This window comes from Bos grunniens, chromosome 11 (assembly GCF_055505025.1).
Source record: "Bos grunniens cultivar Pamir isolate PY7600 chromosome 11, Bosgru_T2T1.0, whole genome shotgun sequence".
In the NCBI taxonomy this organism is placed as follows: domain Eukaryota; kingdom Metazoa; phylum Chordata; class Mammalia; order Artiodactyla; family Bovidae; genus Bos; species Bos grunniens.
The window spans coordinates 76,873,741-76,897,478 of record NC_141175.1 but is presented as its reverse complement, the minus strand read 5'-3'; the positions used below and the strand labels follow the sequence as shown (position 1 = coordinate 76,897,478).

Sequence of the window (23,738 nt, the reverse complement as noted above, 5' to 3'; positions counted from 1 at the left end):
GTGTGCTTTTAAGAAGTTCAAGGGTCACTTAAAAAGTAATGAGACTGATTTCTTTATTTAGCTTATGGAAGTCACTCCCCCCCGCCACCCCCCGCCATAATAAGCAAAAACTCTGATGAAACCAGTATCACCTTCAATTTGTGGAAGCTCCCAATGGAAAATGGATGAAGTAAAATGTTTGGTGTAGGTTAGAAATGGAGTTCAGTCTGAAGCTGAGCTATTTTTTCCCTTGGTGTTCTCTTTTTATTTATTTCTAATAAACCCAACTAAAGCAAATATTTACCCAAACTCTCACCCTATATGAAGAATTATTTTGGCTGGATTCCTTCTGAAGAACATTGGATGGGATGGATCAAGAGATATTGTTGCCGATATCCTCCATCTGAGCCTCCTGGCTGCATCCCATGGAAACACTGCTGTTCGTGCTTCGGAGGGAAAGTGCTTTATGGCAACTTTAGCCCAAGGCCAGTGACAATGAATGCTCTCCAGAGAGAGCCAGCTGGCCTGGCTGCTGCTGCTCCGGGTGTTTCTGTGCCCTTGAGAATGTGTAGATTTAGCAAATGACAACACTGAGCGGGCCTGTCCCCAGTGGAGCCCCTGGCCCTTCCTCTCTTTGTGTTGGCTCTTTTCCAAGCTTGAATGATTGCATTGGTTGAGCCTTCATTATCCACAAGGAGAGATGAGGAAGCAGACTGCACAAGGAGAAAAATGTGCCTTTCTCATGGGCTTTGCTCCAACAGATTTTGATATTTTTCATATCAGAGTTTTATTTTCTGTCAGTTTGGAAGTTTGGTCAAAAATCCCAGTGGTAACACACCTTCTGCTTAAAAAAAATTTTAGTTGGATGTCAACCACCATAGAATTATTGTAGAGTTGGAAATGACCTCATAGATTATTCTTCTCTAATCACTGAATGTCTGGAGTGGCTTAACACACAAGTTTGTGAGTGGCAGAGCAGTGACCAGCATTTGGGTACTCAGCCCCTAGTTCCATGCTGGGGCCTATATGCCTCTCTCCTCTGATACCATTAGAATACTTTGAATAATTTTTGCTGTACTAGATCAGGATGAGGTGACCCATGTTCAAATTCTGATTCTTTCTAAGCTTAGGCATATAGAAATGATCACACTAAAGCTTCTACACGAATGTTCATAGCAGGATTATTTATAATAGCCAAAAAATAGAAGCAAACCAAATGTCCCTCAACCGATAAGTGGATAAACAAAATGTGGGATATTCTCATGATGAACTATTACTCAGCTACAAAAAGGAATGAAGTTCTGAAACATGCCATGACATGGATGAACTTTGAATGAAAACATTATGCAGAGTGAAAGAAGCCAGACACAAAAGGCCACATGCTGTAGATTCTATTGAGACGAAATGTCCAGACTGGGCAAATTCATAGGAAAAGAAAGTAGATTGCCAGGGCCTGGGGGAGGAGGGGAATGGGGAGTGATTGCTCATAGTTTATTTTTAAATTGATAAGAATGCTCTGGAATTAGAGCATTCATTCAACTCTGGATATCGCTGAATGAAACATCAGTAAATTGTCATTTTGTGTATGTGAATTATATGTCAATAAGTCTATTATTAAAAAAAAAAAATCCTAGTTCTGTCTCTTACCAGTTGGGTGACTTCAGGCAATGAGTCTAAATCCAAGCAATCTCAACTATGAAATGGGAATAATGATGTATACCTCCCAAGGTTATTTTGATAAATGAGACTGTGAAGTTGAAAGTGCTGTAAACTATAAACCTTTGGAGCTGTCAGTGGGTTATAGTTCATTATAAATTGGGTTTTTATATTCTCCTGTATTTTCTACAGCACTGACAAGGTCTAACTACATAGTAGTCATTCAGATAAAGACTTTTTGAATTCAAAGGTGTTGCAGTTTTTAAAATCATAGTTAAAAACTTAACAAATTAACACTTAAAATCTTTTATCAAAAATCTAACTGTACAGTGCAGTATTGTTAACTATTGCACGTTGTTGGACAACAGATCTCTATAACATGTTCATCTTGAATGACTAAAATTCTGTACCCATTGAGCAGAAACACCCCTTTTTCCTCTCCCTGGTGCCCCAGGTAACCGCCATTCTCCTTCCTATTACTAACTGAGATGCCTCACATAAGTGGAATCATACAATGTTTGTATTTTTGTGATTGGCCTATTTCACTCAACACTATATCCTTAGGGCTCATCCATGTCAGCATGTGTCTGAATTTCCTTCTTCTTAAGGCTGAATAATATTCCACTGTAAGTATATACCACACTTTTAAAATCCATTCATCAGATGATGGACATTTAGGTTGTTATCACCTCTATTGTGAATATGCTGTAATGAATGTGGGAGTGCATGAACCTGAGGGCCCATTTCCAATTCTTTTGAATAAATACACAGAAGTAAGATTGCTGGATCATATGGTAGTTTGTTTTTTTTTTTTTAATTTTGAGAACTTCTGTTTTGCATTTTACAATCCACCAGAAATGCACAGGGGTTCTAACTTCTCCACATCCTTGCCAACATTTGTTGTTTTTTGTGTGTTTAGTGTGTGGGTTTTTGTCATCTGTTATTTTTCTTTGTTTTGGTAATGGCCATCCTAACAAGTGTAAGGTGATCTTATTGTGGCTTTGATTTGCCTCTCCCTGGCTATTTAGTGATGTTGGGTACCTTTTATATACCTGTTGTCCATTTATATATCTTGTTTGAAGAAGTATCTATTGAAGTATGTTGCCCGTTTTTAAATTGGATTACTAGTTTGTTTTTTGCTATCAAGTTGGAGGAGTTCCTTACATGTTTTGGATATTAAACTCCTCATCACATGTAAGATTGCAAATATTTTCTCCCATTCCATATATTAACCTTTTCGCTCTGTTGATTATTTGTTTTGTTGTACAGAAGATTTTAGTTTGATGTGGTCTTACTTGTCTGTTTTCACTTTTATTTTCTTTTTGGTGTCATACGCAAGAAATCATTACCGAGACCAATGTCATGAGGCTTTTTCCCTATATTTTCTTCCAGGAGTTTTATAGCTTCAGGGACTTGTGTTTAGGTCTTTAATTCGTTTTTAGTTGATTTCCTATATGGTGTAGAATAAGGGTCCAACAAGGAGCTTTATTTTTGCTTGGACGAGGATCAATTCCTTTCCTATGGATATCCAGTTTTCCCCACACAATTTGTTGAAGAGACAATTCTTTTCCCATTGTATTATCTTGGCACCCTTAAAGAGGATCATTTGACCATATATGTATCAGTTTACTTGGGAGCTTTAGATTCTGTTCTGTTGGTCTGTTGGTTTTTATACCAGTACCATATTGCTCTGATTACCGAAGCTTTGTATATGTTTTGATGTCAGGAGGTGTGGAGCCTTCAACTTTGTTTATCTTTCTCAAGATTGTTTTGGCTATTCAAAGGCCTTTGAGATTCCATAAAAACTTTATGATTGCTTTTTTTTTTTTTTTAATTTCTGCAAAAAAGGTCATTGGGATTTTGCATTAAATCCATAGGTCACTTGGGTGGTATGGACATCTTAACAATATTAATTAAATCTTCCAATCTGTGAACATAGGGTGTCTTTCTATTTATTTGAGTCTCTTTAGTTTCTTTCTGCAATAATGCTTTGTGGATTTCAGTGTACAAGTCTTTTGCCTCTTTAGTTAAGTTTATTCCTAAAGTTTTTTTATGCTGTTGTAAATGAAATTATTTTTATCAGTTTTATTTTTGGGTTGTTAATTGTTTGTGTATGGAAATGCAGCTGATTTTGTATGTTGCTTTTGTATCCTGCAACTTTGCTGAATTCATTTATTCTAAGTTTGTGTGTGTATGTGTGTGAATGTAATCTTTAGAGTTTTCCACATGTAAGATCATAACATCTACAAACAGACACAGTGTATCTCTTTGCTTTCTGATTTGGATGCCTTTTATTTCTTTTTCTTGCCTGATTGCTCTGGTTAGGAGTTCTAGTACTGTGTTGAATAGAAGTGGTAAGAGTGGACATTCTTGCTTTGTTTCTAACATTAAAGGAAAAACTTTTAGTTTTTTCCCATTGAATATATTAGTCGTGGGCTTTTCATTTGTGGCCTTTATTGTGTTGAGGTAATTTCCTTCAACTCCTAGTTTATTATGTGATTTCTTATTATGAAAAGATATTGAGTTTTGTAAAATGTTTTTTCTGCATCTACTGAGATGATCATATGATATTCATTCTTTGTTCTGTTAATATGGTATATCATATTGATTGATTTTCATTTGTTGAACTATTCTTGCATCCCAGGGATAAATCCCACTTGATAATGGTGTATGATCCTTTTAACCTGCTATTTAATTTGATTTGCTAGTATTTTGTTGAGGATTTCTTTGGCTTCTAGTTTTCTTATAGTATCTTTGGCTTTGGTATAAGAATAATGCTGGCCTCATAAAGTGATTTTGGAAGTCTTCCCTCATCTTCAGTTTTTGGAAGAGTTTGAGAAGGGTTGCTGCTAATTCTTTAAATGGTAGAATTCTTAAGAGAAGCCATGTGTGTCTGAGCTTTACTTTTGGGAGAAGGTTTTGACTACTGTTTCAATTCCATACTAATTATAGGCTGTTCATATTTTCTATTTCTTTATGATTCAGTCTTAGTAGATGAATGTTTCTAGGAATTTACCCATTTCTTCTAGGTTATCCACTTTGTTGGCATGAGATGGCTGGATGACATCACCGACTCGATGGACGTGAGTCTGAGTGAACTCCGGTAGTTGGTGATGGACAGGGAGGCCTGGCGTGCTGCGATTCATGGGGTCGCAAAGAGTCGGACACGACTGAGCGACTGAACTGAACTGAACTGAACTGAATTGCTCATAGTAGTAGTCCCTTACAGGGACTTCCCAGGTGGCACAGCAGTAAAGACTGCCTACCAGTGCAGGAGATGCAAGAGACCCAGCTTCAGTCCCTGGGTCCGTGAGATCTCCTGGAGTAGGAAATGGCAACCCATTCCAGTATTCTTGCCTGGAAAATTACGTGGACAGGGGAGCCTGGTGGGCTACAGTCCATGGGATTGCAGAGTGGGACACGACTGAGCACACACACACAGTCCCTTATAATAAGTTTTTATTTCTGTGATGTCTCCTCTTGGATTGATTAACTATTAAAAAAATTATTTTTGGAGTATAGTTGATTAACATTGTTGTGTTAGTTTCAGATGTACAGCAAAGTAATTCAGTTATACGTGTATTTATTCTTTTTCCTCTTTGATTTCTGATTTGATTATTTTCTCTTTTTTTCTCAGTCTAGTTAAAAGTTTGTCAACGTTGATCTTTTCAAAAATATCAGCACTTGGTTCATTGATTTTTAAAAATTTTTTGTTCCCTGTTTCATTTACTTCTGCTCTAACATTTATTCTTTCCTTTCTTCTGCTAACTTTGGGCTTAGTTTGTTTTCTCATCCAGTTTCTTGAGATATAACATGTTATTTATTTGAGATTTTTCTTCTTTTTAATCCCTGGAGAAGAGAATGGCTACCCACTCCAGTATTCTTGCCTGGAGAATTCCATGAACAGAGGAGCCTGGTGGAGTACAGTTCATGGGGTCACAAAGAGTCAGATAAAACTGAGCAGCTATTACTTTCACTTTTCTTTTTTAATGTAAGTGTTTATCATTGTAAACTCCCCTCTTAGTACTGCTTTTGCTGCATCCCATAAGTTTTGGTATGTTGTATTTTCATTTGTCTTATCTTATTTTCTAATTTCCTTTTCAGTTTCTTCTTTGACTCCTTGATTGTTCAAAGTGTATCGCTTAATTTCTGCTTGCTTGTGAATTTTCCAGTTTTTTTTTTTTCCAGTTTCATTCTGTGGTGATTGGAAAAGATAATTGATATGGTTTCAATCTTTTTAAATTTGTTGAGGCTTTTTTGTAAACTAACTGATCTATCCTGAAGAATGTTATGTGTGTGTCTGAGAAGAATGTGTATTCTGATGCTATTATGTGGAATATTTTGTATATATAGCTGTCAGGTTCATTTGGTCTACAGTGTTGTTCAAGTCCTCTATGTCTTTACTGAAGCGACTTAGCAGTAGTAGCAGCAGCAGCAGCAGCAGCATGTCTTTATTGATCTTCTATCTGGTTGTTCTATCCATTATTGAAATGGAAGTATTGAAATCTGTTACTATTATTGTGTTGCTGTCTTTTTCTCCCTTCAGTTTTTTAATGTTTGCTTCATATATTTGGGTGCGTTGTTGTTGGGTTTATATGTACTTGTAATATCTTCCTGGTGAGCTGACCTTTTTTTCATTATATAATGCCCTTTTTTGGCTTTTGTGACAGGTTTTGACCTGAAGTCTATTTTGCCCTATTAGTATGGCCGCCCCTGCTCTCTTTTGGTTTCTGTTTCCATAGAATATCTTTTTCCATCTTTTCACTTTCAGCCTGTGTATTTTTTAAATCTAAAGTGGGTCTCTTATAAACCATGTACATTTAGATCTTGTTTTTTTTTAATCCATTCAGCCATCAAACTGTACTGTTTCAAGCATTTCTTTAAACTCAGTTAATCTATAAATCTGGATATTTTAAAATCCAAGTATTTCTCAGAATGAAGACCTCTAGTAACTTGAATTTTTTCCCCCTCATTTTATATTATTTTCTCTTTCTCCTTTAACAGAGACAACATATCTGATTCATTGGCAAGACCACAGTCTGATCCCAAAGATGTGTTCCACGAACCCAGGCAACTGGGTCACATTTGATGATGACCCCACTTTTCAGTCTTCTCAAAAGTCAAAGAATTTCCCTCTGGAGAATCAAGGCATTTGTCGGCCAAATGGACTTAAACTGAACCTTTCTGGCGCTAAGGAATTTCCCAGTGGATCTTCCTCTACCAGCAGCACCCCTCTCTCCTCTCCCATCATAGACTTTTACTTCAGTCCAGGACCTCCAAGTAACTCTCCTCTTTCTACACCTACCAAAGACTTCCCAGGTTTTCCTGGCATCCCCAAAGCAGGGACTCATGTGCTTTATCCTATTCCAGAATCATCTTCAAACAGTCCACTTACAACAGCAACAGGTTCTTCCTCATTGGCTACTAAGCCAACCTGTTTCTCCCAAGCTTCCTTACCCAGCGACCACTCATGTATACATCCAGCCTCCAAAGTGGGTCTTGCAGATGAAATGAGCCCTCACCAGGCTGAAGGGTTCCAAAGTGATACTCCCCAATTTCAGTATTTTCGGGAGGACTGTGCCTTTTCAAGTCCGTTTTGGAAAGATGAAGGCAGTGCTTCCCAGCTCACCTTTGACCCTCCAGGAAGCAGAAAGATCTTCCCATCAAGAGACAAAGAGGTGCCTGTGGATCAAAAAGGCTTAAATCAATGTTCACTCAACTACATCTGTGAGAAGCTTGAATATCTCCAATCAGCTGAGAACCAAGACTCATTTGGAAATTTGTCTATGCAGTGTCTGTATGCTGAAGACCCTGCCTCTTCCTTTGTCCCCCACATGCTCTTCAGGAGTCAGCCAAAAGCTGGATGGTCTTTCATGATGAGAATTCCAGAGAAGAAGAACATGATGTCTTCCCGTCAGTGGGGGCCAATTTTTCTAAAAGTCTTACCTGGAGGAATTTTACAAATGTATTATGAGAAGGGGTTAGAAAAACCATTTAAAGAGTTACAGCTCGATCCATACTGCAGGCTTTCTGAACCCAAAGTTGAGAACTTTAGTATGGCAGGAAAAATCCATACTGTGAAGATTGAACATGTGTCTTACACAGAAAAAAGGAAATATCATTCTAAGACAGAAGTAGTTCATGAGCCAGACATAGAACAAATGCTGAAGTTGGGGTCCACAGAGTACCATGACTTCCTTGACTTTCTGACCACTGTGGAGGAGGAGCTGATAAGGCTGCCAGCTGTTTCAAAACCAAAGAAAAACTATGAGGAGCAAGAAATTTTCCTGGAAATTGTGGACAATTTTTGGGGTAAAATCACTAAAGAAGAAGGAAAATTGGTTGAAAGCGCTGTGATAACTCAAATCTCTTGCCTCTGCTTTGTGAATGGCAACACTGAATGCTTTTTAACCTTGAATGACCATGAGCTACAGAAGCGAAATGAACGCTATTTTGAGAAAGATCCAGAAAAGAAGGGGATTGATATTCTTGACTATCATTTTCATAAGTGTGTGAAAGCACAAGAATTTGAGCAATCAAGAATCATTAAGTTTGTACCTCTGGATGCCTGCAGGTTTGAGCTGATGCGTTTCAAAACTTCGCACAGCGGGGAAGATCTTCCCTTTTCCCTGAAGTCGGTAGTGGTTGTCCAGGGGGCGTATGTGGAGCTTCAGGCCTTTGTCAACATGGCCCCGTTGGTCCAGAGACCATCCCATGCCGGTTCCTTGAGGTCCTGTGACAACATAATGATACACTTTCCTGTCCCGTCTCAGTGGATCAAGGCCCTCTGGACCATGAACCTCCAGAGGCAGAAGTCCCTGAAAGCCAAAATGAACCGCCGGGCGTGTCTGGGGAGTTTACACGAACTTGAATCTGAACCTGTCATACAGGTCACGGTGGGGTCTGCAAAATATGAGAGTGCCTACCGGGCTGTGGTATGGAAGATAGACCGGCTTCCTGATAAAAATTCAAGTAAATATTCAACACACTAAGCTGATTTTCATATGAAATCTCTTAAATGTTTTCACCCTTCTCCTTGGGTTGAAACCAGACTGAGGCAGATGATGTCAGTTAGCTAAGGCCATGCTTATTACATCAGTGCATCAGTGGGTGGGAGATGGAACATTTAGTCAAACAACTGACTTATTTTGTCCCTTTATACCTATTTCTACCAGATAAGTTTAACTGAATTTTTTTTTTTTTAATAGCGTAAGAACTACCATCTGAAGCTAGGATTTTATTATGGATAGTGATACTGAGGGAAAATTTCTAGTTGGATCTCTTCACATCAACCTCAGATATTAAAATTATTGTTCATATAGCTTAGATTCCTAATTAACCTTTTAAGATCTGTCATCCTTGAATATACCTGAACCTTTTATATTCTCAGCCAGTACCAAGACTTCCTCCTTGTTTCAAGTGATAGCTCAGTTGGTAAAGAATCCGCCTGCAAAGCAGGAGACCCCAGTTTGATTCCTGGGTCGGGAAGATCCGCTGGAGAAGGGATAGGCTAACCCACTCCAGTATTCTTTGGCTTCCCTTGTGGCTTAGGTGGTAAAGAATCCACCTGCAATGTGGGAGACCTGGGTTCGATCCCTGGGTTGGGAAGATCCCTTGGAGAAGGAAAGGCTCCCACTCTAGTATTCTGGCTTGGAGAATTCCATGGACTGTATAGTCAATCCATGGGGTCACAAAGAGTCAACACGACTTAGGACTTACAGTTTCACTTTTACTTTGAAATAAGACTGCCTTTTATCTTTACCCAAGTTAATTTCTTTTGCTGAATTGACCAATTTGACCATCTTGACAAGTTGTTTTAATTTTAATTAAGCATTGAAACAGTTACTTTTTTTATTTTGCAAAGAAAACAGTGAATCTAGAAGTTTAGAAATTTGAACAGACAGTTCTAGCATTGCATTTATTTTAAAGTAGTGAGTTAGTGATTGGAGAAGGAAATGACAACCCACTCCAGTGTTCTAGCCTGGAGAATCCCAGGGACAGGGGAGTCTGGTGGGCTGCCGTCTATGGGGTCGCGCAGAGTCGGACACGACTAAAGCTACTTAGCAGCAGCAGCAGCAGCAGTGAGTTAGTGAGGGCTTCCCAGGTGGCACTAGTGGTAAAGAACCCACCTGCCAATGCAGGAGACATAAGAGATCTGGGTTTGATCTCTAGGTTGGGAAGATCCCCTGGAGGAGGGCATGGCAACTCACTCCAGTATTCTTGCCTGGAGAATCTCTTGAACAGAGGAACATGGCCGGCTACAGTCCATAGGGTCGCATGGAGTCAGATATGACTGAAGCGACTTAGCATGCAGGCACAGTATGTTAGTGTGGGTGTAGCATCATAAAGTAAAAAAGCAAAATTTGAAATTAGGGCTGCTCCCTGTTTTAGTTCAGTTATTTCTAGCAGAACACTGGGCTTTGGAACGAAGTTGGGGGCAGGTTTGGAGCATTTGAGTTGATGCATTCATCATTTAAGCCAACCTTTATTGAGTACTTTTTGTATTCCAAGTGCCACATCAGGTGCTGGGGCTCAAGAGAAGTAAGATTGTTTCCTACTTTCAACTAGCTCTCAGCTGGACTAGTCCTTCAGGGAAATTTAATTTCATCGTAGGACCTCCATGCTGTAGACTTCAGAGGAAGCGTTTTTATTTGGGGTAGACCTCCAGCAAAAAAGCCCATTTTTCAAAACGGGTTATCTGTTAGAATAGCCTGCTGTGCTATGCTCAGTCATGTGTGACTCTTTGCAACCCCATGGACTGTAGCCTGCCAGGCTCCTCTGTCCATGTGATTTCCCAGGCAGGCATTCTGGAATGGGTTGCCATTTCCTCCTCCAGGGAATTTTTCCCACCCAGGAATCAAACCCGTGTCTCCTGCATTGGCTCTACTGTATGCCAGTTAAATCAGAATGGCCCAGGTGAACGTAATGTGTAGCATCTCTCAACTAATTGCAGCTTGAATTATGGAGAGGGCCCGGCAGGTGAGAGACACAGCTTGTGGCTGACAAGTCCCAGGCCTCTGTGCTGAAGGGAAGCCCCTGCTCAGTAGCCCTTTCTGACAGAACTTGCTTTTCTCCTTTTATGCCCAGTTCCCCTCCACAGTGTTCTCTGGACTTGCAGTAGTTCGTAGTTACCTCCTAGTTCCAAGGAATAGCCAGGAGAGCCCAGGCAGGCGGGGAGAGGCAGTGATGGGGTAGTATGCTCACAGGTGTGGCCTCTAAGGGCACCTCCTGGGCAACTCTTAACAGGATGGGATTGTCTTCCATGATAGAATCCATTTAGGGCCTGTTTCCTGCCATCTTGATAATGAGGAACAAGTTAAAATTATTCTCAGATTATCTTCCTCCCAGGGAAACAAATTGTCAGGTTTTGAGTATGTGATTCCAAGGGATCTGCTCTCAAAGTTATTTGTGACTTTTATTTTGCTAAATACAAAGGGAAAGATGGGGAGGCAGGCTGGAACGCTGGCTGTAAACTCCTCGGTCCCCAGAGATGTCCCCTGAGGTCTGGGTGATAACCCGACTCCTGTTGTTCTCCTTTAGTCCTAGAGATGGTCACTGGACCCAGAACAGAAGGTCAAGTGTAGCTTTTGCACAGATGTGAAGAATGATTATGCCTCTGAGAGAGGAGCACTGAGGGTTCAGCCTGCTGGCTTGTCTGGCTGGGCTCAGGGCGGGCAAGGTGTGCAGGGAGCCCACTCCAGTTGCTCTGTCTTGGTGCAGCCTAGACCCGCCGGGGCAACCACACTTCTTTTTCAACCTGAGGACCCATGCAAATCATCCTTTTCTGATTTTAGAAGGGGAACAACATATATAAAGCTTCTTGTAAAAATGATCCTGTTCAGAATACTGCATTTTCTCAGAATTAATGGTATAGGTAATCAATCCATTCAACAAGAATTTAATGGGATGGCTCTCTCATTCACGCATCTGTTGCACCAACACCCACAAAATTTCCTGTAGGTACAGGCTCTGTGCTGGGTGCTCAGGGGACACAGATAGAAACATGTTCCCTGCTTTCTGGAAACAGATGTCTGATGGGTGAGGCAGACGCAGAAGCAGCTATCCAAAGGCACAATGGCACTGTACTTTCTTCTATTGCAGGCATGTACTACATACCTGATGGGGACCCCAGAGGAAGGGGTGATCAGCTCCGGGGGGACGGGGACGGGTAGGGAAGGCTCTGCTGGAGAGGGGATGCTTCAGCTTGGCCTGTAAGAATCAGTGGGATTCCATCAAGACAGAAACAGCAGAAACACAGGCGCGTCGATGGGGGGATCTTACCTGAGTTTCAGGACTGAGGGGAGAGTTGGAGAGGAAACCAGGATGCGAAGAGTGTTGTGAGCCACGCTGTGGGGTGTGGGGATTGTCAACAGGGCCTCTGGAATGTTTTCAGGCACATTTGTGCACACCTTGTTTTAGAAAGTCAGGCGTACATTGTGGAGGAGAGATTCAGAAGTAGATTAAAGTAACGGGAGGCTGGTAGAAGGGAGAGGGACTGAATAAGACAAGAAGGGGCAGTGGGAGAACTGAGACAAAGGTGAAGGGTGACCCCGAGACAGTGATGGGCGGTCTGTGGGCTCGGGGGGAAGGGAGGGGCTGGGAGGAGTTCAGGGCCTATGGCTTTTACGAAAAGATGGGCAGTGGTGCCATTAGCTAAGATAGCCTCTCCTCACTCCTTTTAAAATCTGCTTCCAGCCCTGGCTGCATGTTAGAGTCCTTAGAATCATTAGAGTTATAATATTTAAAATAGCACATATAGGCCTCATCCCCACCAAGCAGACTCCAGGCCTGAAGCCCAGGTATTGGTGCTTGTGAGAGGCTCTTCCACGCTGCTGGCCTGGTAGCTCTCCTGGGAGAACTGTCCTGGCCTCCTAGGCATCAGTCCTCCCTGCTCTCTGCATCCTGTGTCTTTTAGAGCTCCCTTACTACCCTCCCATCTGCATTTACCAGCAGTTGTGCTCTCTGAGGACAATTAGAAGAATGCATTCCCAGAGAGGCTCTCTGGACTTGGTCCTGGCCTTTGGGAATTCTTGTAGAGGACTGTCCTAGCACGAGGCTCATGCAGAAAGATGTTTTACCAGCATTCCAGCCAACTACATAGTGAGAACTCACTGACCAAATAAATCCCTTGGGATGAAAGCTGCTTCATTCAGATCAGGCCTGTGCTCCAAGAGGAGGCCCATTGAGAAGGCAGTGAAGCTGTGACCAGTGGAGTCTGGGGGAAGGGGGGGCTCTGAGCCAGGCTGGGTCTGGACACTTCTGGGGTCACGTGGACTTGTCACGGTGGTAATGCAAAGATTAAGAGGCTTCCTGCCACTTTTTTCTTGAGAAGCGTAGAAAGAGTAAGGCTAGAGTAGAGAGGAAGGCTTTATCCTGAGGCAGTGCTTCTCAAGTGTTGGCGTGCACATGAATCGCCTTGTTAGAACGTGGACTCTGATTTGGCAGGTGGGGCTCCCCATACTGTGTCTCCCACACATGCTCCAGCGATGCCAAGTCCGCTGGCCATGGGCCTCATGCAGAGGAGCAAGGACTTAAAATGCATCTTGATGTTTCTATACGACTTTAAAAATCACTTGGGTATTTAGAGAAGAGAGGATTTTAAAAGAAGTTCTTTAAAACGTTACCCTTTCAAGCTAGCTTCTGAAAAACCTACACTGTTAGGGAAAAAAAATTTAGAAAAATGGAAACTAAAAAGACTATATGAATTACTTCTACTCATTAAAAACAAATTTTAAAAAAATGCCCCTTTCTTGGGGATTTGTGAGATCAGTATTGACTTTTCCTGTTGGTGAAATCACTCGTGATTTTAGGGGAGGTGGGATGTTGGCTCCTTAAATGTCTTTTCTGCCATCATGCCAGTGCTTAATATACCTTTAACAGTGAGTGAGCCTTTCATTTTAAACAAAGGTTGGCCCCAGATAGTTCATTCAGGCTAAGGTGTAAATGACAACAGAGGACTTTTCTTGAGCACAGATTTTGCTGGGGGTGGGAAAGACAAAGAGGAGGAGGAGAAGGCGGTGGATAAAGAGGGGGAGGGAGAGAGAGGAAAATGGAGAAAGGAGGGGGAGAGAATGAAGACAGGAAAACCTTGTTAGCCATAGAGGGTGCATATGGCAGCATAGCATTAGAGAGAGAGGTGAGAATGACGGAGGGTCACTTAACATACGTCTATCTCCACTCTCCTGGTTTTACCAATTTTAAAATATATCCTGCTATTACTTTTTTCTTTGCTGTCTCTTCAGTGCATTGGTTTTTCTCTCCTCCTCCACTGGTGTCACCCTCCTACCATTCATTCCCTCCAACTCTCACCAATTCCATTTCAGATGTAAAATATTTTGGTTCAAGAAGGACTGGATATCTACTAGACCTGAACAGATTTTGTGATTTGTATGCATAGTCCTTAGAAAGCGGTGAGACTGATTACCAAAGCCTGAGAGTGCCCCCTGGTGGTCAGTACTGAGATAAAGAACATGGTTTTCCTCTATTAGTTATTCTTTTGTAAATTCCACAAATAGCCTTTCAGCTCCAAATGTGCCAGACTTGTGCTAAGGATAGACATGATACTTTTCTTTATCGATATCAAAGTTCAAAGGGAGTGTGAGTTACTAAACATTGTAGAGTATTTAGAGTTTTAAAAGCCAAGAAAAAATATGTCAGAAAAATGTTATCTTTAAACCTTCTTCTTCTTCTTCTTTTTTTTTTTTTTTAGAAAAGTGGATAGAAAGGTTTTTTTCCTAAACCTATTTTTGGACTACTAGGTCTTAAAGTTGGGTTATTTTCATTGCAAAATTCCGAAAGAATTTTTCTTTAAAATGTATCAAATTAGATAATCTTTAGTATTATTTTCAGCTCTAAAAGTGTAGAATTCACAGTCCTTTCATTAGCAGAATTACAGTCATTAAATGATAATATTGAATTTATAATCAAAGAGCACTTTGCACTTCTATCAGTACAACTCTCAAGAGGGTAAAGAATCCTCCTGCAATGCAGAGACCTGGTTTCGATCCCTGGGTTGGGAAGATCCCCGGAGGAGGGCATGGCAGCCCACTCCAGTATTCTTGCCTGGTGAATCCCTATGGACAGAGGAGCCTGGCAGGCTAAAGTCCGTGGGGTCTCAAAGAGTTGGACATGACTGAGTAACTAAGCACATGGTACGGCTCTACAGCTGTGTGTGCCAGCTGGCTTCTTTAGTCCTCACAGCAATCCCATACGGTTCATACTGTTACCATCATCACACCCATTTTCAGATGGGGAAACTGAGGCTCGCAGCGATCAAATAACTTGCGAAGGGTCTCACACATCTTTCAAGTAGCAGAGCTGGGATCTGATCCTGGGCATCCTGAGTCAGTGCTTATGTGCTTAACCACCATGCCATAAAGGACTCAAGAGTGCCTGAATTAAGTTTAAATAAACTTACTGTATCCTGTAGACAGAAGGCTAGAAAAGCTAATGGATTGTGGAATCTCCCCTGTGTGTGTGTGTGTGTTAATAAAGTTATCACTTGACTACAGTGATCTGGATAGTGTAAGGCAACTCTGGGGCCGCTGTTGTCTTGCCCTACGAGTGGTGGAGACGCTAATCAGCATCTGTTGATGGGTGACTTCTCAAGGGCTTTTATAGCCTTACAATTCTATTAGTCTCTCTATAAGAAGCAGTTGTAAGGCATGAAAGGCAATTTATCTTTTAAGAATTAAGTGAAATCCTTTAAATTCTTGTTTTTGTGCCTAAAGCTATCTTTTGATAGAAATGTTCTTTCTTGCGTCATGTCAGTGGTATAGTAATTTAATCTGGCTTTTGAAATTATTGTTATCTCTTGCATAAGTAAAGGTAGCTACAAGGAATATGTAGATGGAATATGCCAATGCAGGAGACGTAAGAAACGAGGGTTCGGTCCCTGGGTTGGGAAGATCCCCTGGAGGAGGAAATGGGAATGCACTCTAGTATGCTTGCCTGGAGAACCTCATGGACAGAGGAGCCTGGTGGGCTGCTGTCCATAGGGTCACACAGAGTCAGACATGACTAGAGCGACTTAGCACACGCAGCTACATGGAATATGCAGGCACTGTGGACTGGTGGAACAGAATCATGGAACATTCATAGAGTTACTGCAGTGATTACATTGAAAATATTTTTAACTTCGCTGTAACATACATACATAAACACACAGTATATAACCCCTCTTAAAAGTTTTTGTGTATATCTGATATCCTAAGGTCTGGCAGAGAGTCTGGTTTGGTATAGAGTAGATGCTCAATACATGGCAAAGCAAACTAAGTGAAGAAAAAAATCGTGGAAACATTGAAAGTCAGTATGCCCATCTCCACGCTGTACATTTGTTCCAGTCAAAGCTTTGAGGAGGGTAAGTGGGAATTAATGTACTCAAAAATAATGTCCCACTAAAAAAAAGAATCCTTGGCTTAGAATCTTTTCTGAAATGCAAGAAAAAATTCACTAAGTTGAACTTTAAAAAAACCATAATTCTTTATAAAGTGACCTAATTTACTCTGAAATTTTCCTTTGCATTATCAATAAATAGAATGGTAAGAAAATGAAAAAATTAAGAATTATTATCTTAGTCTACTTAACAGAAAGTTTTCTTTTTAAATATGTCTTGTGTGCATTGTAGCCCAACAATGATGCTTAATTTAAATATTACTCATCTTTTAATTTAAAAAACTTAGCATGCTTATGTTATTCTATTATTCTGAATTAGAATCACTCAATAGAAGGCACTCACATATGTTCGGTTCAGTCGCTTAGTCGTGTCCAACTCTTTGTGACCCCATGAATTGCAGCATGCCAGGCCTCCCTGTCCATCACTAACTCTCAGAGTCCACCCAAACTCATGTCCATTGAGTCAGTGATGCCATCCAACCATCTCATCCTCTGTCGTCCCCTTCTCCTCCTGCCCTCAATCTTTCCCAGCATCAGGGTCTTTTCAAATGAGTCAGCTCTTTGCATCAGGTAGCCAAAGTTGGAGTTTCAGCTTCAACATCAGTCCTTCCAATGAACACCCAGGACTGATCTCCTTTAGGATGGACTGGTTGGATCTCCTTGCAGTCTAAGGGACTCTCAAGAGTCTTCTCCAACACCACAGTTCAAAAGCATCAATTCTTTGGCGCTCAGCTTTCTTCACAGTCCAACTCTCAAATCCATACATGACTACTAGAAAAACCATAACCTTGACTAGACGGACCTTTGTTGACAAAGTAATGTCTCTGCTTTTCAATATGCCATCTAGGTTGGTCATAACTTTCCTTCTAAGGAGCAAGCGTCTTTTAAGTTCATGGCTGCAGTCACCATCTGCAGTGATTTTAGAGCCCCCCAAAATAAAGTCAGTCATTGTTTCCACTGTTTCCCCATCTATTTGCTATGAAGTGATGGGACCAGATGCCATGATCTTAGTTTTCTGAATGTGGAGCTTTAAGCCAACTTTTTCACTCTCCTCTTTCACTTTCATCAAGAGGCTCTTTAGTTCTTCTTCACTTTCTGCCATAAGGGTGGTGTCATCTGCATATCTGAGGTTATTGATATTTCTCCCGGCAATCTTGATTCCAGCTTGTGCTTCGTCCAGCCCAGCGTTTCTCATGATGTACTCTGCATGTAAGTTAAATAAGCAGGGTGACAATATACAGCCTTGACATACTCCTTTTCCTATTTGGAACTAGTCTGTTGGTTCCATGTCCAGTTCTAATTGTTGCTTCCTGACCTGCATATAGGTTTCTCAAGAGGCAGGTCAGCTGGTCTGGTATTCCCATCTCTTTCAGAATTTTCCAGTTTATTGTGATCCACACAGTCAAAGGCTTTGACGTAGTCAATAAAGCAGAAATAGATGTTTTTCTGGAACTCTCTTGCTTTTTCGATGATCCAGCAGATGTTGGCAATTTGATCTCTGGTTTTTTTAAAACCAGCTTGAACATCTGGAAGTTCACGGTTCACATATTGTTGAAGCCTGGCTTGGAGAATTTTAAGCATGTGAGATGAGTGCAATTGTGCAGTAGTTTGAGCATTCTTTGGCATTGCCTTTCTTTGGGATTGGAATGAAACTGACCTTTTCCAGTCCTGTGGCCACTGCTGAGTTTTCCAAATTTGCTGGCATATTGAGTGGAGCACTTTCACAGCATCATCTTTCAGGATTTGAAAGCACTCCACTGGAATTCCATCACCTCCACTAGCTTTGTTCGTAGTGATGCTTCCTAAGGCCCACTTGACTTCACATTCCAGGATGTCTGTCTCTAGGTGAGAGATCACACCATCGTGAATATCTGGGTCATGAAGATCTTTTTTTGTACGTATGAAGTTGATATAACTCTGAATTTTTTGTCACTGTTGTTGGTCATTGTTTTATTTGAATAATTAAATGAAATATTTAACTTTCTTTTTGAAAAAAGAAACAGCCTACTTCTACTTGGAAATATTTTGGGAGTTAACATATGTAACTATATAATGATAAATTGCACTTACTTTAAAGCTAGTACTTTAAAAAATGCAGTTAGATTCCCCCCTCCCCAATTAGTGCAAGATTGTGAATTTTGAAGATATGTAATTCAATGGAATTCACAGCCAGAGTGCTAATGGAAATGTTTATTAAAGAGAGAGATGCGTGCCTTTTACACTCATGAGAAATGTGCACTGCCCATTGAAATGCTTTGACTGACCTTTTGATTTTTTTTCTTCAAGGTCCTGATCATCCCCATTGTTTGTCTTACAAACTAGAACTTGGATCAGACCAAGAAATTCCCTCCGATTGGTATCCATTTGCTACTATTCAGTTTGGGATCCTTGATACCACTGCTTCAAGGACAGAGGTCAGGTCTCTGGGGGTGGAGAGTGATGTCCAGCCTCAAAAACACATTCATCATCGGGCTTGCTACAACATCCAGGTACATCCCAAAGCCCTTGGGGTTAGGATTGGACTTTTGAAGCTGTGACCTGATTTGGCTTTAGATTCTTATTTGCCCTCTTAAGTAACTTCCTGTGTATGTATGTATTAGACCTAGAAAAGAGCCCAGTTGTGGAAACTTGATGGTCACCAGTGAGCCTAGTTCTTCCCCTCAGTTCTAGAGAACATTAGGAACCTGAGGACAGTGCCATGTACTTAACTCAGATCTCAATGAAAAACAGGGCATTAAAAATAAGTTTACATTTCAGAAGCATATTTGTAATAAAGGTTTTATCAGAATAACATTTCCCAAGATGTGTTCTATGGGACATATGTCCCATATAATGATCTAAGAAAAAAATAAGTTGGGGAATGCTATCCACTTAATGTTGAACAAGGAAGTCCTGCAGTAAAGAAACTTGCTAAACTTAGCTCAGTCTCTCCCTACTTGCCAATTATGGAGTCTTGTCTCCTGTAAAACACCTATCAGTATCTTCTGTAATAGTATTCTGTGGTGCACTGTTTGGGGAAATGCTGAGTTACTGTGTCACCACAATTTTAAATGTTCACCATCAGCTCATCTGCATTCTTAAGCCGGTTGAATTAGAGAGTGATGTACACTTGCACTTATTCCTAAGCTTGCTTTTCCTTCTCAGCTTCAAAGTTAGTAGTTACAGAAATAACCTCTATCACACATTTCCCATAGTATCTTGAAATGGTGTGATTATATGATATCATTAGCACCAACTAGCGGTTCTATAATATAGTAATCTAAGTCTGAAATTTTCTTTATTTTGGACTGTCTGTTCAGAAGCCTGTATGTTCAGGTCCAGTAATGTTTTCTGTATTGGTAAAACCAATGATGAGTGGGTGCTATTCTGTGCGTCCCTTCAAAATCGAAGGACTGATTCGGCAGCTGGGAATTGCCCTGGATGATGCAATATGCCACTCTCCAGGTCACATCTCCTTCCTGGGGCAGCCTGTGTCCAATGACTGGTGGATCAGGGGTCTAAACGCCCTTCTGCCTCAAGTTTCAATAACCCTGCAGGGCCATCCTAGCTTCATCCCTCTCTGGGGATTGGCTAAAACCTTTACTGTGACTGCTTTGTAGGCTAACCTCTCTCCCTTCCTGTTCTGCCCCTTTCCCTCCCCTCACCTCCCTCCCCTCCTTCTCCCTTTCTCTCCCCTCCCCTTTCTGTGTCAGTCAGGTGTTGACCCCAGGAGCTCTCCACAGTAAACTTTCTGCACCCCAGTCTCCATCTCAGCATCTGCTTCTTGGGGAAGCTGACCTGTAACACTAGGCATCTAAGTGTTACGTGTGACTGAAATGTGTGTCGAGTGCACATGGAGACTTCATACCATCTGCCGTTCCTGGGATGCGCCAATTTCACATAGTTTGTAGAGGACCACTCAGAGTTATATACCAAAGTCTCTTTAGCTTTAATGGCAGTCGGTTTCAAAATGTTATCTTCCATTTAACAAGTATTTATTGAGCAGTTTCAAAGTGCCATCTGCTGCTGTAGATGCTGAGACACAAAGGTGAAGTCCCTGTCCTCGTAAAGCCTACCTTCTAGTGACAGAACAAAAAGTAATCAGTCAAAAAGTACCATAATCTGAAGTATTGACAAACTCTAAGAAGAGAATAAAAGAAGGTCACAGGATAGAGAGGGATAGAGGGCTTCCTCATCTAGAGTAGTCCCAGAGGGACTCTGTGAGGAGATAATGTTTGAAAGGGTGAGATGACAGAGGTGAGGAACAGGTGGATGGTTTGGCCCAGATGGGTTACTATTGTAAACTAGTTTGTTTTAGTTAGAGGGATGATTTTGGGTGTACTCTGAAGCTCAGGGAGGCCCGAAGCTGGATGTGTGATACTTGGGGGATATAATTGATCACATGTCTAGCTAGATTTGTAAATGTCTTATCAGTATGTGTATTCTGTGTACACCTGTGTTTGACTGAGAAGAACCTTTGTCCTCTTCAAGATTTGACCCTAGAGGGAAGGATTTAGGAGACTTGTCCAGAAGGAGAGCAGTGTGCCTCACTTGGGAACGGGCATGGCAGGGTGGAGGGGCTGTGTTTGTGTGCAGAGGATGAGGTAGCTACAGTGCTTGCTGGTTTACAAAACAGAACTGAAGTGTTATGCCGTGTTGCATTCATTAATGCTTCCTCCTGTTTTGCTTTTGCGCAACAGGTTGAAATAGAAAAGAAGTGGATTAAAATCGATGGAGAAGACCCGGATAAAGCTGGTGACTGTGTAACTCAGTAGGAGTAGCAGGAGTCAGTGATGATGACCCACTTTGCAAATACATAATTGACAGAAGCCACACCAAGTCCTCTACTGCTGTTCAGTGGGAATGACAGACCCACTGGCCGTGTTTAGGGGAGTTTAGACCTGCAAGCGAACCAGCTATCCTTTATGCTTTTGATATGTTTGTGCCCCGGGGGTTTAATCTAAAATGTGTCTTGAATTTTTGTGATGTTTTTATTTCCTAGTAGAACTCAAAGGCACTCTTCTCCAGTGTGTGACCTCACAGCCACTGGCCAAAGCATTTTTGATTTTTGATTACTTGGGGGCTGATTGTTTTCCACTCTGGGTTGATGCCATGTTTATTATCCTCCAGCCCCATCTCTTCTTATTAAGTTAGCACCTGTGCTAGAGGAGAAGGCAGTTGAAGGAGACATAAACCAAAGTACTTAATTTTCCCTCTTGCTCTTCTCTGAAACGTGGCTATTGTAGAATGATGTGGAAACCACAGGCTAAAATGGAGATGTGGAACTCTCTCTGATTCTGAATTATTTATCTTCCTGTCTTGTTATCACATTGGTGAGTAATCATCAGCTGTATTTGGTACCTCTCTTTCCCCCATGGTATTATTATTTTCAAAATGTATTTGTGTGCTGATATGTGTGGCAAAGACACTAGTTCTGTTACTATGCATATTTTAGTACAAGTCACTGAGACATACTGCCTTTTGCTTGGAGAGATTCCTTTCAGAATGAAATCCTAGTATGGACACTAGTTAAAATATTAATGTATGTTAAAAATGAATTTTCATAGTCCATGAATATTGCTTCTCAAAAGTGTAGACTCTAAGAATGTATTTTGATAAAGTATTATTTGTAATTAACACAAGCCCCTCTTAAGTAGAAGTCTGAATCATGATTATTTTATGCTAGTCCTGCTAACATGCTATTTATGCTAATTCTGCTTAATTTAGAGTGATTTTCTTTAAAAGATGAGCAAAGTGAAAGATACTAGATTATTTTGTCTACATTTCTAACAAGTGATATTTCTATTTTTCAAAGTCAGATAAATGTTTGTTTTTTTTAATGAAAAAAGTCAATGGCATTAGCAATTATAATTCTGTTTATAACTTCCTTTAAGTGTTTACAGTGAAAAGTCAGACTTTTAAATTTAGGAAATCTATGTTCTAGATATTTTTTTAGTAGGAAAAACATGGAAAAAAACATGATATTAATACACCTTCAATTTATGTTGATCCTTAAATATGATTAGGAGATATTTTTCTCTATTTACCGGATTTGTTTTGAGTCAAAACTCATATGACAGTATTCTTCCAAACAACATTATCTGTTGGCCCTCATACATTTTATTTAATGTTATATTACATTCATTTTAATCTGTTCAAAATGCAAATTAAAACAAACATTTATGATGGTTTGTATCAATCAGCAGATTTACTGCTTTTCATTATTTTACTGTAAAGGCAAAGAATGCAAAAGTTGACTGTTAAAATGAATTGGTATTGCTCTTTTTAACTTCACTTGATGTGTTGCTCATAATATCACATGCTTGAGACTCGCTATAGATATATACGAGAGCAAATCTGTGTGTGCATCATATAAAAAAATTCTACCATCCTGACTCACCTGGTGTGGCACATTCTGGAATGACTTCAATCTGCTCAGAGCAAATATGGAGGCAGGCTGAACTTGGTGCTGCTCCATGGTCCCAGGGATGGTAACTGAGTTAATTACTGCTGGTCCTTTCAGATCTGTTTTATGGCATCCTGCCCATAAAGAACTCAGAGTCTAATTCGGATGAACTTAATGAATATTTACACCTCAAAGTAATTTCAGCATAGGGTCCAATTAATCACCCCTCAGGCTTTCCAGGTTGCCAGCATGTGCTGGCACCTCACTGCTGGAGTCATTTATTCACCAGCCCTCCAGCCTTCAGACGCATCTCAAGATTCAGTGCTGAAAATAATAACAAAAAGCTGACTGAAGCCCAAGTTGAGTTTTTGTGGCAATGCAAAGGGTGATGGTAGGAACAGCTGGGTTCTGCAGCATAATTGTTCATTTGCACATCTATTAGGGTCCTTAAATATTCATTACTTAGCATTAAATTAACATTCTTTGTTGGGTGGAGAGAATTTTTAATACAGTTCTTCTGACCTGAGCTGTGGCAGAAGGTCAAATGTGATCTTGGTGCTCTAAGTGAAAAATCAGGTAGAGTCCACTTAGACTTACATATTAAAAAGTAGAATCTCCTTTTCCAGAAAGTAAATGATGATCTTCAAAACAACAACGACAAAAACTCCTTCTTTTAAGGTCAGGAAGGGAGGAAGGAGGTGAATGAAGGAGGAACTACTCCTTACTAGCATTTTAATTTAGGTAATTTATTTAGATCAATGCTTTATGAGTTTGACCCATTAGGGGTCTTTTGTATAATTGACTGAATGGCAGACTTCCAAGCAGTTGGCCAGTTTGGGATGGGTTGCTCTGCTCTAATTGGTCTGGTCTAGTTGCCTTACCAGTCAAAGGATCGTATTAACTCTGTAAATGAATTCCATGGCTTGATGGTTACCTGATCAGTTGTACAAATCTGAATTTAAGGACATTTCCTTTCTTTTTAATGGGACTAGAAATAGTTTATCCATTTAAAAAGAATGGAAAAAAAAAAGCCCTCCTTAACATAAATAAAGGCTGGCATTTTGACCTGATTTCTGTGTTAGGTAATTGTAGGGTTTTAGTTCCCTTCATTCTGGGTTTGTGTTTTGATATAGACCTTTTTCTCTTATAAATTCGGTCAGGAGGCCTTCCTTAATAATGACTAAGTATTATTATATCTTACTCAAAATATGATTTTATGTCATCAATACAAATATAAAACATATTGAGCCTTAATAATCATGTAACAAAGTATTTTGTAGATTGCATATTGATTTTTTAAAAATTAAAGATGTATTTCAAATGA

The 23,738-nt window shown here is 40.5% G+C and overlaps 1 protein-coding gene across 3 annotated transcripts in view; it reads left to right on the top strand.

Moving 5' to 3' along the window:
• The window catches only part of STON1 (stonin 1), a 56,039-nt gene extending 32,301 nt beyond the window's left edge, over positions 1-23,738 (top strand). For all 3 annotated transcript variants that reach the window (XM_086326983.1, XM_086326985.1, XM_086326984.1), the window contains exons 2-4: positions 6,640-8,607; positions 18,316-18,518; positions 20,709-23,738. In XM_086326983.1, coding sequence (XP_086183109.1) covers positions 6,687-8,607; positions 18,316-18,518; positions 20,709-20,783 — 2,199 coding nt within the window. In that variant the 5' untranslated portion in view covers positions 6,640-6,686 and the 3' untranslated portion in view covers positions 20,784-23,738. The remainder of the gene's footprint in view (positions 1-6,639; positions 8,608-18,315; positions 18,519-20,708) is intronic.